Below are 18,140 nucleotides of genomic sequence, written 5' to 3' on the forward strand. Positions count from 1 at the left end.
ATCACCTGAAGGAGGCAGAGGGGGACTCCTTCCTTGTGTATCTTGGGGAGTCCACACAGGCGTGGAGTGGCTTCCCCAGGATACAGTCGGAAGTAGAGCTTGCGGTTGATGATTTGGTCTCAGTTCTAGAATGATTGCTGCTGGGAGTTTGAGCAGACAGCTGTTTACAGGGTCTAAGTTGGAATAAAGATTAATCCTGTAAATGCAAACATCCAATCTACTGAAGTTCAAAGATGTGGGCTCGTCCGGGATTTGAAAACAGGACCTGTAAGGAACTGGAACCACTTCTTCATCTGAACCATGGGGATGCCAATTTATAACACCTGAAACCACCTCCACTGTCTGCACACACAGGAAGTTCACCCTGAATCAATGCTCTCTGTTTCAGGTAACCTGTCTGCACAGAATTATTCTCTGTAACAACATGTAGAGCCCGGATAGCTCAGGCTAATTTTCATATCTGTCCAATGAGAGACAATTATCAGAGGAGAGGTTCTGCTTCTCAGGAGGGTCACACCCTAATACAAGACCACTTCCTGTTATGCAACAAATAAACTTTATGATTCAATGTTGGGCTAATGCCACAGCCACAAAAAGACATTTCTCCCAGCTGCTAGACAGCAAGCCTTATCTAGACATGGAGGACAGTCTCCTCATGGAGGACAGTGATATGCAAAGTGTTCAATCTTTGTTGACACAAAGAAATCTTTGCACGTATCTTTACCAATGTCAAACTGCTGACAGTCGGCCGGGTAGAGGAGGAGAAGAAGACCCATGAGAAGCAGGTTCCATGGTGTAATGGTTAGCACTCTGGACTTTGACTCCAGCGATCTGAGTTCAAATCTCAGTGGAACCTTTTGTTTGGACAGTAATACTGGTGTCCTTTCTACTTTCTCTAAAAATTCAGGGCTCATTTTGCAGATTTCCAGTCAGCATGTTGTAACTGAATAACAGAGTGTATCAGAAGGAGAAGTTACATAAAGATATAATTTAAATCTCTCTCCTAAATGACACCTTAATCTGGGATTAATAATGAGTATAAAAGTAGCTGAAGACATAATTTATTAAAGTATTATAACAAATACCTCCTTTATAGGGCTGTCTTGATAACTGCCTCTCATTTCCACCTGTTGTCTGCTCCATTTGCACAACAGCAGCTGAAACTGATTCACAATCAGTGTTGATCCTAACTGGACAGGCTGGTTTCACACAAGTGTGGCTGACTTTTTGGGGCAATATTATAACAAATACTTATGAGACATTATATAAAAAGAAAGGTCAGTGCATCATGACTTCAGCTCCATTCAAAGCTTTAGGAGGCTTCATGGCCTCCATCACTCCATAAGACTGTTCCATCTGTTCTGCATCTCTGACATGTGCTGGGACGTGGTGGCTTGGATGTTTCAGTGCAGCTCATCTAGTAATAATGAGTAACACATATATGAACATCAAGCTAATCATGTCATGCTAAACTGAGTCCTTGGAAGAGCAGAAGCTGTGAACAGACCTCATGGAGCAATGGTAGCACGTCTGAGTCCAGATCAGAAGGTTGCATGTTCAAATCATGTCAGGGTCACTGGTTTTATGTAATTTAGTCCTCTTTCTGTTCACACCAGGTCCACTAGAGCTCTCAGACTCCTCCACTGCACTGAATTCTGGGTAGTTTTCACTTGAAGCAGAATGTCGGCCTTCTCCTGTGTTTTCTGGTTAAATTACTGCACATTCAGGGAAAATAGAGTTAGAGTTAAATAGAGCAAAAAATCCTGAGTCATCGATCTGCATTCGTTTAGAGGGCCGAAAGGGAGCAAGTGTGAAAACACCCTAAAAGTGGGACCAACACTCCCCCGAGTAGCTTCTTCAGTTCTGCAGTGACAATGTTCTTCCTCAGCCAGTTGTTGTCTTTGTCTTGTTGTCTGTGGGTCTTTGATGACAGCCCAGCTGGGATAGCCACAGGTTTGCAGGGCCTTCCTGATGTGATGTTGCTCCTTCTTCTTCTCCTCTGAGCTGGTCGGTACAGTTTGAGCTCTGTGCTGCAGCCATTGCGACAGCCATCGCACCTCAGAGTGATCCAGCAGTGCCTCATGTTCAGCAGCATACAGTGAGCAGCTTTAATCTCTGGATTGACAGACTTTATCTGCGCAATAACTTACAGAACAGAAAGTCTTCCAAAATATCTCCTTTCCAGGGATAGCACACCAAAACTATCAACTGAGCAGCACTGGAGATGCTCTGCTCTGTCGATTCATCCAACTGAAAGGAAAATTGCTTACATGATTGCAGTCTATCCAGCAGCTGTGCCTGAATGTCAGCTGAGAGATCTTCTGTTCTCCTCCTCACCATGTCATTTGAAAAAGGTACAACTTTCAGTTTATTAGCTGCCTCTGTGCCAAGCAAAAGCTCACACCAGTCAGATCTCTGTCCACCTGTACGGTCACAAAGCCGGGGGCAGCAACGCTGTTTTCCGGGATGTCTGAGTGCAGTCCTTTTTTTCTAGCTCTCAGGACAGGAGCTGTATCCACCCTGAAGGACAGCGCCACAGGTTAAAAGTTAAAAGGCACTTTGACTCTGGTGGGACTCGAACCCACAACCTTTGAATCACTTCTCCTGTGTTTAACTAGAAGTCCAATGCGCTATCCATTGCTGGATGGATGAGGATGGATGGATGATGTAGTGCAGCGGTCCCCAACCTTTTTTGCACCACGGACCGGTATCATGTAAAACAATACTTTCACGGACCGGCACTGAAAAAAAAGTGCATAAAGAGACAACTTACTCTTATGCTTAATTAGTGGGAGCCTTTGAGCTTTCTCAGCAATGAGGCGGTCCCATCTAGGGATAATGGGAGACATGACACCCGAAGTGTGTTTCTTATGTCCAGTCCACTCCGTAATTTAGTTTTGGCCGTCATTAATTGCTTCAGTCGTTCTTGTTCATGTTTTCTTCCATGGCTTGTCTTTTAATGCAGGGTGCTCGGTCTCGCAGTTTTGAAGGCTTCGTTGCCTCATTTGTGAGTCTGTCGCCACATCACTCAGAGTGGACTTGGTGTGTGAGAATCACCTGTTGCAATAAATCCGTATTTTAAATAGGACTCCTGATATAGTCTTTTAAATGCAGGTTTCTTTTTCTTTGAAGGGGTAGGCTCCTCTTCTTCTGTCTCCTCGTTAGGCCTTTTCCCCTTTCCGAAGAAGCTCTCCAAAGACGTTTGTTTTTTATTCATTTTTGCTGCTTGTGGGCTTAATTTTGGGGCCGTATCCCGTGACCGAGACAAGCGTCTGGGCAGGTGCTTAAAGGCACAGGCGGATGAATCTGATCGATTTATAAATGAAACAGCTTTCAGACTCAGATAATGAATAATATATTTTTTGCTCAGTCTTTCTGTGCGGCCCGGTACCAAATGACCCACGGACCGGTACCGGTCCCCGGCTCGGTGGTTGGGGACCACTGCATTAGAGTACTGTTTTAAGATAAGATATAACTTTATTAATCCCGAAGGAAGTTCTTGTGCCAGAGGTATCAAGTTACATTAAATGCAGTTAAGTACAGAGTATCAGAGTATACGTGTCACTATAATCCAATCAGAGTACAGTACACAGTATGAGCACAATACATGATACATGGATACAAATCTGGAGATATAAGGTGCTAAGTAAACAGAAATATAGACCTCGTAGTCTCAGTCTACGGCTGAATGTGCTCCTGTAGGACAGCAGTGTGTCCTGCAGGGGGCGTGTTGTTATGAATACTGAGGAGTTTCCTCAGCATCCTCCTCTCCGTCCCCTCCACCACAGACTCAGACTGTTAAACTGCAAAAATCAAAGACCATGATTCTAACAGTGTTGCCTCCTCCAAGTAGGTGTGTGCTCTGTGCAGCAGGTAGATGATGGCGTCCTCCACTCCAATACCAGGCGGGTAAGCAAACTGCAGGGGGTCCAGCGATGGTTCCACAACAGCACCAGGTGTTTCAGGACCAGAAGATAAAGATAAATATATCTGTAAACAACTCACTCCGACATCGTCTTACTCCAGCTTTGAGGTCGATGTGTTTGAGCTGGGCCCGTCTCTCCCAGTGCTATGCGCTGTTATTTACAGACCACCAAAATACAGCAAAGACTTCTTGGGAGATTTCTCTGATTTCTTGGCTGAAATTATGCCAAATTACGACCGTATTTTAATTCTTGGTGATTTTAATATTCATGTCTGCTGTCCGGACAAACCACTGGCCAAAGACTTTTTAAATATCATTGACTCTTTTAATCTTGTACAGCGTGTCGTTGGTCCCACTCAAGAGCACGGACACACTCTGGACTTAGTGCTGACTCATGGTTTTTCTGTTGCAAACTTAGAGGTGTACGATGCATCGTTTTCAGATCATATGCCTGTGGTCTTTGACTTTCTGCTCCCATGTCCTGTGGTCAAAAAGCCGTGCGCTCCTGCGCAGCGCCACCGGGTCGTTACATCCTCCACTGCTTCTCAATTCTCCGCTTCTTTCAGTCAAACCTCCGCTGCTGATCCTTGTACCGCAGACGTAGAGGCACTCTTTTCTTGTTTTAATTCTAAATGCCTGTCTATTTTAGACTCTGTGGCTCCGGTGAAAACTAGGCATGCAAAACCTAGTCCTGAGCCCTGGCTGAATGACGTCACACGCGCAGCCAGGCGTGAATGTAGAAAAGCGGAGAGAAAGTGGAAAAAGGACAGGCTACAGGTGTCTTTTCAAATTTTAAAAGACAGCTGGCGCAACTATCAGAAAACTGTAAAAACTGAAAGAACTAAATATTTCTCTGACATTATTTCTTCCAACTGTAATAATCCCTGTGTTCTGTTTAAAACCATCAACAATGTTATTAACGCTCCCAAAACAGCCTGCTTGGAAGCTTCAGATGATCTATGTGAGACATTTTTGCACTTTTTTATTAGCAAGGTTGAGAGCACCAGAGCCCTCATACTTTATCTAACCCATCAAACCCGATCATGCACCCTGCTGTATTAGACATATTTGAGCCTGTTGGCCTGCCTCTGTTAAAGAACATTGTCGGTCATATGAAGCCCTCTGGTTCCCCTAAGGATCTCCTTCCACCCCGTCTCTTTAAAGAGGTTTTTCCAACAGTAGCTCCAGATGTGCTCAATATTATAAACAGCAGTCTGATAAATGGTACGGTCCCTGATGGTTTTAAGCATGCCGTGGTGCAGCCTTTAATCAAGAAGCCTGGTCTGGACATTTCTGTCCTCAAATTTTAGGCCGATTTCAAAACTCCCTTTTATCTCAAAGATTTTAGAAAAAGTTGTTTTTAGTCAGTTGAATGGGTTTTTAGATGAACAAAAAATCTTTGAGGTGTTCCAGTCAGGTTTTAAAACTCAGCACAGCACAGAAACTGCACTACTGAAGGTTTTTAATGATGTTCTTTTGGCCACAGACTCTGGCCACTGTGTCATCCTGGTCCTGCTCGACCTCACTGCGGCCTTCGACACAGTGGACCATGACATCCTCCTGTCTCGATTGAAAGACTGTGTGGGAATCCAGGGCAGTGCGTTACAGTGGTTTAGGTCATACTTGACGGGGAGAAGTTTTAATGTCCGTGTGGGGTCTGCTGAGTCCTCTGCTGCCCCTCTCACCTGTGGAGTGGCCCAAGGCTCTATTCTGGCCCCACTCCTCTTCTCCCTATACCTCCTTCCTCTCGGGTCCATTCTCCGTAAACATGGTGTCTCTTTCCATTTTTATGCGGACGATTCTCAAATCTACATGCCCTTAAAACAAAACCAAACTCATTCTGTTCAAAAACTCTTAGACTGTGTTTAGGAAATTAAATCCTGGCTGTCAGCAAATCTGCTTAATTTTAACGACACTAAGACAGAGGTCATACTGTTTGGGCCCAGTGATGCCTCTGCTGCTGATATAGATTTGGGTGTCCTGACACAATATCAAAAGTCCACAGCGACAAATCTGGGTGTAAAACTGGACTCCAACCTGAAACTTGATGCTCAGGTCAGTGCAGCTGTCAAAGCGAGCTTTTTTCAATTGAGGCAACTGGCCAAAGCCAAACCGTTCCTTTCTCGGCATCACTTTGAGATTTTAATTCATGCTTTTATTACGAATCGGTTAGATTACTGCAACGCACTTTATTATGGGCTCAGCCAGGCTTCACTTGCACGACTGCAGCTTGTACAGAATGCTGCTGCACGGCTTTTAACTGGGGCTAAGAAACGTGAGCACATTACTCCGATTTTAAAGTCATTGCACTGGCTCCTGATTCGTTTTCTTATTGATTTTAAAATTCTCTTATTTGTTTTTAAATCCCTTCATGGTCTCGCCCCTCAGTACATGTCAGACATGCTCCAGCTCTACTGCCCTGCTCGCTCTCTAAGGTCAGCTGACCAGTCTCTCCTGGTCGTCCCAAAAACACAGAAAAAAACTCAGGGGGGACCGTTCCTTCTCTGTCGCAGGTCCGAAACTGTGGAACAAACTGCCTTTGCACCTTAGACAGATGGATTCTTTTATGGTTTTTAAGTCATCACTTAAAACATATCTTTTTACTCTGGCTTTTAACTCTGTTTGAGTTGTTGACTTTTACTTGTTTTATTGTTCTTACCCCTGACTGGTGCTTTTATTGTATGGTTTTATACTCCTATGTTTTATCAAACTTATATTTATTTTATTTCATTTTATTCTATTTTATTAGTCAATTATTCTATGCTTGGTAGGCTGTGTACAGCACTTTGGCTGACCCTGTTGTCTTTTAAAAGGTGCTCTATAAATAAAGATGGATTGGATTGGATTGGAGGACCAGCCTCTCCAGAGACTTCATCACATGTGGAGTCAGAGCAACTGGTCTGTAGTCGCTGTGTGTGCTCGGATGTTTGGTCTTTGGAACAGGAATGCCTGGTGTAAAATAATATGGTTCAATATTACAGAACATGTACATTATATCAATATACACTGATGCACACTGACAGTTTGTTAATGTATATTGATTAATGTTGTATGTGGTCTATTTTGACATTATATTTATTGATGTACATTGATGGATGTTACATTGATATTGAATTGGGAAATGTATTTAATGCAGCTAGTAATAAGTATGTTATCTGTGTGCACCCTAACTGAAACCCTGGCCCTGTGCCTCAGCCGCCGTTTGAGTGCGTCCACAGGGACAGTGTGAATCGTGCCTTCCCTGTCTTCCAGTCTACTGATGGATTCGCCTGTGCCATGCTAGGTTGTTCCCGCCCCTCCATACTGTCAATAAACGGCGAGCTGAGCCAAAACAGAAGTGGATTTTGTCTTCATATAAAAAATACTAGGCTATCTAATAATAATAATAATAATAGGCTAATAATAGGCTGTCAGCTGACAGTTTTATGTATTTGTTTTCATTGGAATTTGTTTTGAAAAAATAAACATTAAAGTTACATAATAAACTCAATGTTGTTTTGCAGTGAGTATGACAGGACAGCCAGCCCCTGTAAACCTGAGCGGTGGAGTACAACATCTCTCTGGCTCTGGACTGAAGCAGTGGTGGCAGAACAGAACTCCTTGGGTCTCCTGAGTGGTTACATTAAGTTAGACAATACACAAACATTGTACTTATGACTTAAGGAAAAACTCCTTCACTCCACCAGAAAGAACCATGGGGAGCTGAAGCAGCTTCCACACATGGGTGTAGTACTCACACATGTTATTCACATTTTGACTGATAATCAATTCATATCATTTGATACTGCTGTGAGTGTGATGGTGCATCTGTTTGCCATCATGTCCTCCAGAAGATGTGTTGATGGAAGACAGTGGACCCAGTAGAAGTTTTGAGAAAGCCCAGAGAAGAAGGGCGGCATGGATCCGTGGGGGTTCCAGCATGTACAGAAAGCCTCAGGCACAGCTTCATAAAAGGCATATGGATATCCAAGAACAGCTGAGGACAATCCGGCAAGTAACCGGTTCAGAGTCTGTCGAGGGTTCATTTCATGTCCGACTGAGGATAGAGTTACTAATTATTTTCATTTCACACTGACAGTCATTGCACCTTTTCTGTTCTTCTATCATTTCAGCCAGCAGAAGGAGGAAGACGACACAGATAACATGGTAAAAACACATGATCACCAAGTCGATGCTGAAAGAGTTTCTATATGCAGGAGCCTATATATCTTAGGCCATCAGGCTGATCAGTTCCTGTGTATCTATATCATAAGCCCTCTGTGCCTTTGCCCATAATTAATGGAGATTAAGCACCGATATAGCAGCCTATTGACTGTTGTGTTGTGTTGGTCTCAGTGGTTGTAGTTGTGTACAGATGTCTTCACCTTTTTACATTCAACAAAGTAACTCTGGTGTACATTAGTTTTGTAGTAATGACCTGGGTTTAAATTGAGCGCTAAACAAGACGATGTGCCTGTGTAGAGCAGGCACAGTGTGCAAAGGAGGTCAGTCTTATAAAATGTATACTGCCACTAACAATGATGCAAAATGCTGTTCCGACAGAGGCTGAACTTCTACATCCAAAGAGGGATGGACCTCGTAAATGTGGCTCCCCTGCAGGACACATGGCTGGAAACCATTAGAGGAAGGATTCCCTGCCACCTGCAGAGCTTCAGGACAACAATGGAGCTGCTGGTGGATGAGATTAAGGATGACTATTTGACCAGCATCAAGACAATAATCTGTATTTATTCACTTACCCTCAAAAGCACGAGTCTTAAATAGATGCAAACATGCATCCTACATGAATCAGTTTGTGCTTCCTGTGTTTATGATTGCAGTGAAGGATTCATTTGAAGGTTTAAAGGAAAGTGACGAGGAGGAAGCAAAAGATCTGCCCCCTCACAGACTTGAGTAAGTCAGGGGGATGTGATCAGAGGACACATACATAGTAAACACTGCTTCCAATGCCTCTAATGACTGAGCCATACATGGATAACTTGTTGTCTTGGTACAAGCAAACTCGTAATAAGCTGCAATGGGAAAACATTCGAATCATTAATTGACTGTTGTGCATTAGCTTTGTTATGCTTTCATTTTAGGGTGGAAATACTGCCAAAACCATGGAACCAATGGTTTGTCCGTGCACGAAAGAGGATGCATAACAAGCTGTATTCTATCAACCCTACCATGTTGCAGGTGATGCACATTTGGGATGTCTCTTACAAGTGAGTATGCTCTAACACATTTTTATTTACTTCATTTTATGTGATTTGGTTCTTATAAATGTAGGAGTTTGATCTTATCTTCATTATAAGCTGTATTCACAGTTACTCAGTGCATTGTGATACTTTTGTTTGATCCTGCATTACAGTGTCACTTTCTCTGTTCATGGTTGGTTGGTTAGTGTTAGTTCAGTTTTTGCCTTTTGGATTTTTGGGGATTTGTTTCAGCTTGCCTTTTGTTTAATAAACCTTTGCAGAAGGCAAACAACGCATTGGGTTCTTAGCAGCACCAAGGACTTGTTTTGAAAGAAGGTCAGGAGACACTAATACAACACGTCTGTTTTCAGACATTGCAAACTATCTTTCTTCAGTTAAGCTCTTTACCACCTGTCCAGCTCTACTCCTTGCCTTTTGTTCATTTGGTGGTATCTTAGCCTTTTGTTGCCTGCCCGTCAAACTGAACTCAAACCCTAACAGTTTTTTCAGCAATAACACAGAGCTGAGATAGCTCTGCTTCATGTTAAAGAGGAGAGAGCAATGGTCAGTTTATGGGTGTGTTCTGACATCTGTTAGCTAATATGCTCTGAAATGTGGTTTTATTTCCAGCTGGCTTCTCGATGTACAAAACATTTACTTCCGAGGTTCAAGGCACAAACTAGTGCCTTCCCAAAGCAATCCGGCGGACCTACTATCTTTCTTCAACTGTGCAGCAACTCTTATGACTTCCCAACTGCAGAGCCTTGCAATAGACTCAATGCAGGACTACACATGTCTGATTTCCCAAGATCCGGTAAGCTTCAATATTATAACAGTTTAGCAATGCAATGAGCTGAGCTGAAAAGATCATTTCATAAAGTCCTGTGCTGCACTTGTTTTTGTTTTGTTTTGCTCTCCACCATCTTAGCGCTCAGTCCATGTAAGTGAGCACCCAGGCTTTGTTCTCTATTTGGTCCTTGAGGACAGGGAGGTCAAGTTTAAACCTGACTTCAAAATATACGAGGAGGCCTTCCTTAATGTCTATGAGCTCATGCTGAGGTCTGTCAGCATGGTACCTCGTGTGGAAACTAAATTGTACCCTGAGTGGGTAAGAAGACAAGGATAATATATAATAATATTGCAGTAATGTTAAGAGTAAGTTCATAAGTTCATAATCATTATTTTGTTGTGGTTGTACCCTTGGGGTACAACGAAGGTTGCCGCTTGGTGCAGACACAAGTGTGTGCTAGCCAGATTTGAAAATAGGTCTGAGCCAAGTGGCAACCTTCGGGGCTCAAAGTGGAAGCCCATGCGGAAGTGTCAAAACTTGTAATTCACGCTGCAACAGCTGGGGGTTGGCTCCAAAAGCGAGTCATTTCCCATAGACTCCCATGTTAAAATGGCCGATTTCACAGCAGAAATTAACATGTTTACGGCCTGGTACAAAAAACCACTCTGGTCTCAGATGATAGGTTCTCTTCTAGTGTCAATTGTAGGGGGGGTGAATTTTTTTACAATTCACTCGTTTCAATTGTATTCTGACTTAAAATTACGCCTAATTATGGGCGTTGCCGCTTGAGTGACAGACAGTTGCCGTATCACAGCGTGAGTTTCCTGCTCCCACGATCGCCCGCCCCCCTAAACCCCGCTCGTGCTCCCCCTCTTTGTCCATATTCGGAGTTTTAGTTGACGTGACGCTGCCAACATGGCGGCGGTCATCACGTCCCGGAACCTCCCACTGAGACCCAAAACGGCTCTTCAGAAACAAATGGGTGACGTCACGGAAGCTCTGTCCATAGTTTTTACTGTCAATGGTCTGAACGCATCCAGCTTAAAGGCTGTCTGGGCTCAATCCTACTCTAGCTGGAATGACTTTCTCCAGTGTGAACGGGGCCTTAGTGGACTACCACTCTTCCACCTGAGCCACAGCAACTGACCTGTGATGTCATAACAAGGCCAACCAGCAGTAACACACTCAGTAAACAGTGATGTCACAACCCAACCAAGAAGCTCTCTTTAACACAGCAACTGACCTGTGATGTCATAACAAGACCAACAGCTCTCCTCAACAGACCAAGTGATGAGTAATGTCACAAGCAGACCCAACCGTCCTGTTTAAGACAAGTGGAGAATGATGTCATAATCAGAGCAACACATTAATCAAATTAAAAAACCTGTATTAGTCCCACAATGGGGAAATTGCTTAATGCAGCCCAGCAAAGAGCACCATACAGGTAGGTAAAGTTAAAGTGCCTTGTCCAAGGACACACACAGTGACTAGGGAGGAGTTGGGATTGAACCACCAACCTTCCAGTTATTAGACAACCCTGCTATACCACTGAGCCACTGCTGCCCACACACATGAAGTAAAGACATGTATGAATGACTGTGGTCAAAGAAAGAAATGATTGAGGTCAATAGAAAATGAGAGTAAATGCTGCTGCTGTCCTTCACTCCGAAGAAAGCAGCACACCAGCCACATGATCGTGTTGTACAGTAAGTGGAAACAAAAAGCAGGAGAGGAGGAAACACAACTTTTAGCTCAAGTGCTGCCACCTAGTGGCAATATGTGGTATTAACTCTGACTACATATTCCACCTTTAACTCTCTGCCACATATACTGTGCCATGTGTGAAGTGATAATAAAATGTGAATTTACTGTAAAGAACTTTACTTATCATCCCTGTTATAAGTGACTGTGTGTGTGTGTAATGTCTGCTCAGTGTTACTGATGCTGCTGTGTGTGATCTGAAAACTGATCAAACTGTGAGGACACTGACTTCATGACTTGGAGCTCCAGATGTGTCCCTCCAGCTGTTCTCTCTCTGTTCAGCTCCTCAGAGCTCTGTGCTTCGTTTATTTACTGTTGAAAACATCGGAGCAGCTGCTGTTATTTCTCAGTCAGCATCAGAGATGCAGCGATTGATCGGGCATGACTGGTGTCTGCAGGTCAGCAGAGATATGACGATTTTATGCCGGTTAAATGCACTCTGAAATGAAATGAGCTAAAATCAGAAGCATGGCGGCGCAGACACGTGCGGCGGCTTCTCTCTCTCCCGAGTCTTCGTTGTTTTGTTGTTCTATGTTGCACGTGTGGCAGACTTGTAGTAAGTCATCGCCGTGTTTGGATGTGAGGAAGCACACATACAGCCGTGAGCTACTTTTTAACATCAGCAGAAGTGGAATTGTGGGTTAGACCCTGCACTCGCTGAAGAGCTACGGGACTGTGGACTACTCCGCCTGCCGGTGTGTCGGATTACCTGGTGCCCGTGTTGGTGGATACAGACGTGGGCGTGTCTCTGCAGGACCCGTTTCTGTTCAAACCAGGAAGTAAACATTCCATAAAATTCTATTTTCACTCGTTTTAGGAGTAACAATGAACGTGACCATGTCGGCCAGCATGGAACAGCATGTTCAGCGTCCTCAGCTGTGTGGAAAATAAATATATTATGAAGCCAAATTTAAAAAGAAAACGTGGTCACATCTTGAACCGATGGAGGTTTGTTTTGGTCAGTAGAGACCATACACAGCACCTGCTAGTTATGGTCGGGTAGATTTTCTATGGCCGTGATTGTTGATTCCTGACCCCCAGGAACATAATCTTGGAATATACTTGAATAATAGTTAGGGCCCGAGCACCGAATGGTGCAAGAGCCCTATTGAAATGCAAGCGTTTCTTATTATTATACTTGATTATTCTTCCGGCTCCGGCATCGCGATTTTGACCCCCTGAACGTGCTCAAAAACTCACCAAACTTGGCACAAAATTGTCCCCCGACGAAAATCGCAACTTGCCACTGTCACCATTGGTGGGCGTGGCCACATGACTCTGCAGCGCCCCCTAAAGTGTGAAAATAATCACCGCAAGTGCTACAGACTTCAAACTCGGTACACTGATGTATCGCCTTGTGACAAGAAAAAAGCCTCTTGGACGAAAATTCCACGACGTACAGGAAGTCCGCCATTTTGCAAAAACCACACCATGTTCCAATTTGCACTCCCCGCGGTTTTGTGCCCTCCCCCTAGGGGACTTGCTCCATTGGCCTGAAAATTGGTGTGCTTGCCCTTAAGGGGTCAAGGACCAAGAGTTATCAAAACCGCAGCACTTTCTCATACGGTCTGGCTGTGGCACCACCACGAAGTTGACCCTTCGCCAACACAGGAAATGGATGTTTTTGTGGCTGTATCTCTCACATACTTCATCCAATGTGGATCCAAAAAATCAGGCATGCTGAGCCTGTCATTCTGAACAGATTGATATAATTATATGCACATGCGAGCGTGGCCACATGGCTCGCCAGCGCCCCCTACTTTGACATGTGGGTTGCACTTTCACCTACACACACGAAAATTGGTACACATATGTAACACCTGTAGCCGTGAAAAAAAGTCTCTTGGAGGTATCCTCTAAAACGCACAGGAAGTTTTTTTCTCCCCACACTTTTACGAACTCCTCCTACTGGATTTCTCCAATCCACCTGAAACTTGGTCTGCTTACTCTTAAGGCATTAGGGACCAAACGTTATAAAAAATGCAGGACTTCATCACACGGTCTGGCTGTGCCGCCACCACGAAGTTGACCCTTCGCCAACGCACAGGAAATACATGTATTTTTGGCTGTATGTCCCACATACTTCATCCAATGTGGATGAAACTTTACAGTCATGCTGAACATCGGACGCTGCACAGATTGACATGCTGATATGCTACAGTCACTGCGCCACCTACTGGCCGGAGGACCTGTCTTTTGTACATGTGTGTTTTGCTGTACTCTTCTGCCCTGCAGACCACAGCTCGTGCCGGTACAGCTGGAAGAGAGGTCGTGGGCCGATAGGAGAGGTGGCAAGTAGTTACAAAATACACATATTCCACTTCTATGGACTAAAGCTCAAGGTGTATATTTGCAGTTATTTTCATTTTTTTAAACGCTGTTATATCGGGCTGATATTTGCTATTTTTTAATATTGTGGCATCGGCCAAAAGTTTAAAGTCAGGCACAGCCGCAGGCAGCCCTGTGTTATTGGTGCGGTAGAACGTGCTGCTGTGAAGGACCCCAAGGCAAAAGTTTTCAATAACAGTCCTGGGAGACTGGCCATATATATTTAGTATGTTACAATTCAATTAGTGAAAGGAAAAAAACAAACATCACTAACGTTAGCCTAGCTTAGTGTAGATGTTCAGTCTATTCAACTAGCATGTGAGCAAAACAACACGCTCTCTATCTGTTAGAGAGAGTGTGCTCACCTGTATATGTGCACACGTATATGCTTGTGTGCACGCATGTTTGTGAGCAGACGTGTCTGTATGTGTGTCGCCAATGTGTCTGGGCCGCTGTGTGCAGACAGCAACAGTAAATTATGTGTTGCCATGCAGAAATAAGACTATTAGCATAAGGTTAGGTTCTGATTCTGTTAAGACATGTTCAGTTTGTTTAGTAAACAGAACAATAGACCTTGTTCTATAGAAAAGGTAACTTTAAATTCTACTACTTCTGTAATGATCTGGATATGATGTGTAAAATAATAAAGAAATAATGACTATATGACTATATGACTATGCATATGTTATGTGTTGCACTGTTATCCCCATTTAACGGAGGTACCATACTCCGCGAGACGTGTGTGTGCAGAATTCCTCATACGGCCCTCTTACGCAGCGCACGTCACACACAAGACCTGGCCTAACGAGCTGATAATGCTCAGGGAAGAGGGCGCACAGCTGACAATAGATAGAAGATCAGTGCAGCTGACTGTAGCAGACCTCTGGTCTGTGTGAGTTTAACTCTGTGAACGTGTGGATGACTGTCTGCAATAATACATCCCGTCTCCCGGTGTAACGCCGTGATCAATACTGGGATTAGTTTTTATCGCCACCTTGTGGACAGACGCTCTCCTCTGTGTGCTGTGTTTCTCCTTCCAGGAGCTGTTTGCAGCTGCTCATCTAAACTGTCCATGGTCGCTGTGCTTCCTCCTTCTGTCTGTAGCTGTGTCCCAATTCAGGGTCTGCATCCTTCGGAGGACGCAGCCTACGCGGTCTCAGGAGGCCGCGTCCTCCTGAGGATCCTCCTGAGGATCCTCCACCGTTGGTAAATGGGACGGTCTGGCCTTCAAATCACTTCCTGATTGTGGCGCGACGTCATAAATTTTGCCCCGGGAAAAACAAAAGCAGCGACAGCGACACAACACGGACACACAACAAGCGGGACAACAGTGTGGATTTAGACATTTGGAACTTTTTAATATATTTATTTGTTGTTGGAGGAAGAGGAGAGGCGGCTCCAGCGGCAGCAAAACCGGTGACGGCTCATTTTCTTCAGGCTGGGAGAGCGCAGTGGGGAGGTGACGGTAAGCTGCTGTTTAACCATATTATTGATCATAATTAATATACCAGTTACTGAGCAAACGCTAGATATATAACCAGTAGATAGACAAATATGATTAAATGTAATTTATATTTTATTCAGTTGTAAGACTTGATACAGGGTCTGTTTGTAATTTTAATACTTTAAATAAATAGCTAAATGTGTACGAACCCTGCAAATAACCCTGAAACCACTGCTTTAATGTGTCATTAAGCATCAGGTCTGTCACTGCACCAGAGAATTACTGCTGGGTGGAGGAGAGTGGGGCTCCCTGCAGGACCAGCTGTCTGTCCTGGAGGAGGTGTACTGACCATCATCACCTCTGGAGGGTGAGGATACATATTTTATAGCTTTTCATATTTTAAGCTGCTTTGGAAGCCGCTCTGTTGAAGTTATTATTATTATTTTTGCCCTTTTTAAAAACATCTTTAGTAACATGGCAGCTGCCGATCGTCAGCTCTGCAAACCCTGATGGACGATGTGGTGGACAGAGGAGACAGACACCCCCCTCCCCCAGATGATGTCCCACTCACAGCCAGAGGACTCCAAGGTCTTCACCGTGGCATCATCCAGTCCAGCAGCACCAAGGACTCCTGCTCAGCCAAACATTTATATATATGTTCTTTGTGAATAGGATTTTCTGCTGATCTTTATAAATAATAAACTGCACATTTTCATAATGCCCACTGGTAAATAGTTAGAAATGTTCAAACTGTGTCTTTGTAAATATTGTACATAACACAACACACACACAATAAATGATTTACTGTGGCCACTGAGAAGTTGTTCAAAAGTTTATTAAATTATAAATAGGTAATGAAACACATAATGTAACAAGGTTAGAAGAGTTTAAGAACACAGAGACAAGAACGATTTAATATCATCCTTTAATTTAATAAGTAACATTTAAATAACACAGAACATAAAATCACTGCTGTCCAACATCCTCTGTATGAGCTGAGGTCTGTCTGCTCTTTCTCTGCTCTCCCCCTCTCCCTCTCTCTCTCTCTCTCTCTCCCTCTCTCTCTCCCTCTCTCTCTCCCTCTCTCTCCCCCCTCTCTCTCTCTCTCCCTCTCTCTCTCCTCTCTCTCTCTCCCCTCCCTCTCTCTCTCTCTCCTCTCTCCCTCCCTCTCTCTCCCTCTCTCTCTCTCTCTCTCTCTCCCTCTCTCTCTCCTCTCTCTCTCTCCCTCCCTCTCTCTCTCTCTCCTCTCTCCCTCCCTCTCTCTCCCTCTCTCTCTCTCTCTCTCTCTCCCTCTCTCTCTCTCCAGCCTCATCTCCTCCATTATCAGTTGTCAGGTTTCTTCTGTTTCCCTCTGCTCCTCCTTCAACAAAATGCCAACAGGCAGAATGACCGTTTGATATAATAACGATAATATTGCTCCTCACGTGAACTATACTTTATACTATACTACAGTAAACAGTCCAGAAACAACATTCAATCAAAGCGTTTACTTCACAGCGCCTCGTATCAACAGGACGTCATGTTTGTAAATATAAAACTCATTTTTTTAATGCCGCTATCACTACTAGCATTTTAAAACTCTCGAACTACTGCTCTTTACTTACATTTAAATGTGAATTCGGCACTCCTGCCGCTGCCGCTCGCTTGGTCCGTCGTTGTACTATTGGACAAAAAGTAGGCCCGCAAAGCATTGTGGGATATTTAAGGCCACGAAGGATGGTAGCGATGCATCCTCCAAATTCAGGCAAAAGGAGGACGCATTTGGAGGACGCATTTGAAGGACCCTTCGACTTTTGGCGAATTGGGACAGCCTTCGCGCAGCTTTGTGACTTAAGCGGCCTTAAAATGCGCACTCCGAAGGATGCAGACCCTGAATTGGGACACAGCTCATGTTACACTGCTTGGCAGCAGCCGTAAAGAATTTCTCTCTGGGATTATTAAAGTATCTTAAAAAAAAATAAAATAAATTAAATGCCAGGTAGATTGCATGATGCAAATATTTCATGTAAAAATGCACAAAACAAGTTATTTTACAAGTTGGGAGGCTCAGGCATTATTTTATATCTGTCATGTCAAAGTTGATCCAAAATATTGAGTTGGAGTTATTAGTGTTTGTATTGCAGCAGTTTTAAATGGTGTTTTCCACTTAGGTCCATTAACTCCTATTATAATACTACATTTTAATATCAGAGCCATAACAACATGGAATCATGCATTTCTTAATGTAAGGGTTTCATTTGTGAGGACATGTCAAAGTTCATGATCATAAATTCAGCTTCACATTCTTCATTTCACTGCTTCTAAGACAAAAACATGTTCTGACCTGAAATCACAGTCAGTGATTCAAATGAAAGTGAAACATCATCAACATTTAAAGCACAAAGTTGAAGCTGCTGTCACTTCCACACACTCTGCTTCTACACACAGCACAGACTCACTGAGGAACCAGAACCCAACCCAAACCCAGCATGTAGAGGCTGAGTGAATGTGGTGCTGAAGGTGTGGAGGTGGATCAGTGTGTCAGAGGAGACTCTGTAGAAGGACAGAGTGCCAGCAGGACAGTCCACATACACTGCTGCTCTGTGAGAGACAGAGGAGGAGGAGATGGATGTTTCTCTGTTATTGTGATAGACAGAGTAACCACCATCAGAGCAGAACAGACTCCAGGACTGATTGTTTCTTCCAAACCAGCAGTCAACACTGTTTCCTTTC

At 43.9% G+C, this 18,140-nt stretch overlaps 1 protein-coding gene and 1 non-coding gene across 2 annotated transcripts; both read left to right on the forward strand.

The window, feature by feature from the left end:
* Window positions 1–784: 784 nt before the first annotated feature.
* trnaq-uug (transfer RNA glutamine (anticodon UUG)) lies at window positions 785–856 on the forward strand. Its single transcript has one exon. It is a non-coding gene; the product is annotated as a tRNA-Gln (tRNA).
* A 6,905-nt stretch (window positions 857–7,761) lies between these two features.
* LOC114431080 (dynein heavy chain 7, axonemal-like) lies at window positions 7,762–8,689 on the forward strand. The gene is made up of 3 exons (XM_028398744.1): window positions 7,762–7,915; window positions 8,038–8,071; window positions 8,468–8,689. The coding sequence occupies exons 1-3, from the start codon at window positions 7,767–7,769 to the stop codon at window positions 8,687–8,689; spliced, it is 405 nt and encodes a 134-aa protein (XP_028254545.1). The 5' UTR covers window positions 7,762–7,766.
* The last annotated feature ends 9,451 nt before the right edge of the window (window positions 8,690–18,140 follow it).

This window comes from Parambassis ranga, unplaced genomic scaffold (genome assembly GCF_900634625.1).
Source record: "Parambassis ranga unplaced genomic scaffold, fParRan2.1 scaffold_37_arrow_ctg1, whole genome shotgun sequence".
In the NCBI taxonomy this organism is placed as follows: domain Eukaryota; kingdom Metazoa; phylum Chordata; class Actinopteri; family Ambassidae; genus Parambassis; species Parambassis ranga.

Excerpts from the sequence above, each read along its gene's own strand:
- LOC114431080 (XM_028398744.1), top strand. The coding sequence starts at position 7,767 with ATGGAAGACAGTGGACCCAGTAGAAGTTTTGAGAAAGCCCAGAGAAGA. Across the intron at positions 7,916-8,037 it reads GAACAGCTGAGGACAATCCG|CCAGCAGAAGGAGGAAGACG; the intron begins GCAAGTAACCGG and ends CTATCATTTCAG. Across the intron at positions 8,072-8,467 it reads AAGACGACACAGATAACATG|AGGCTGAACTTCTACATCCA; the intron begins GTAAAAACACAT and ends CTGTTCCGACAG.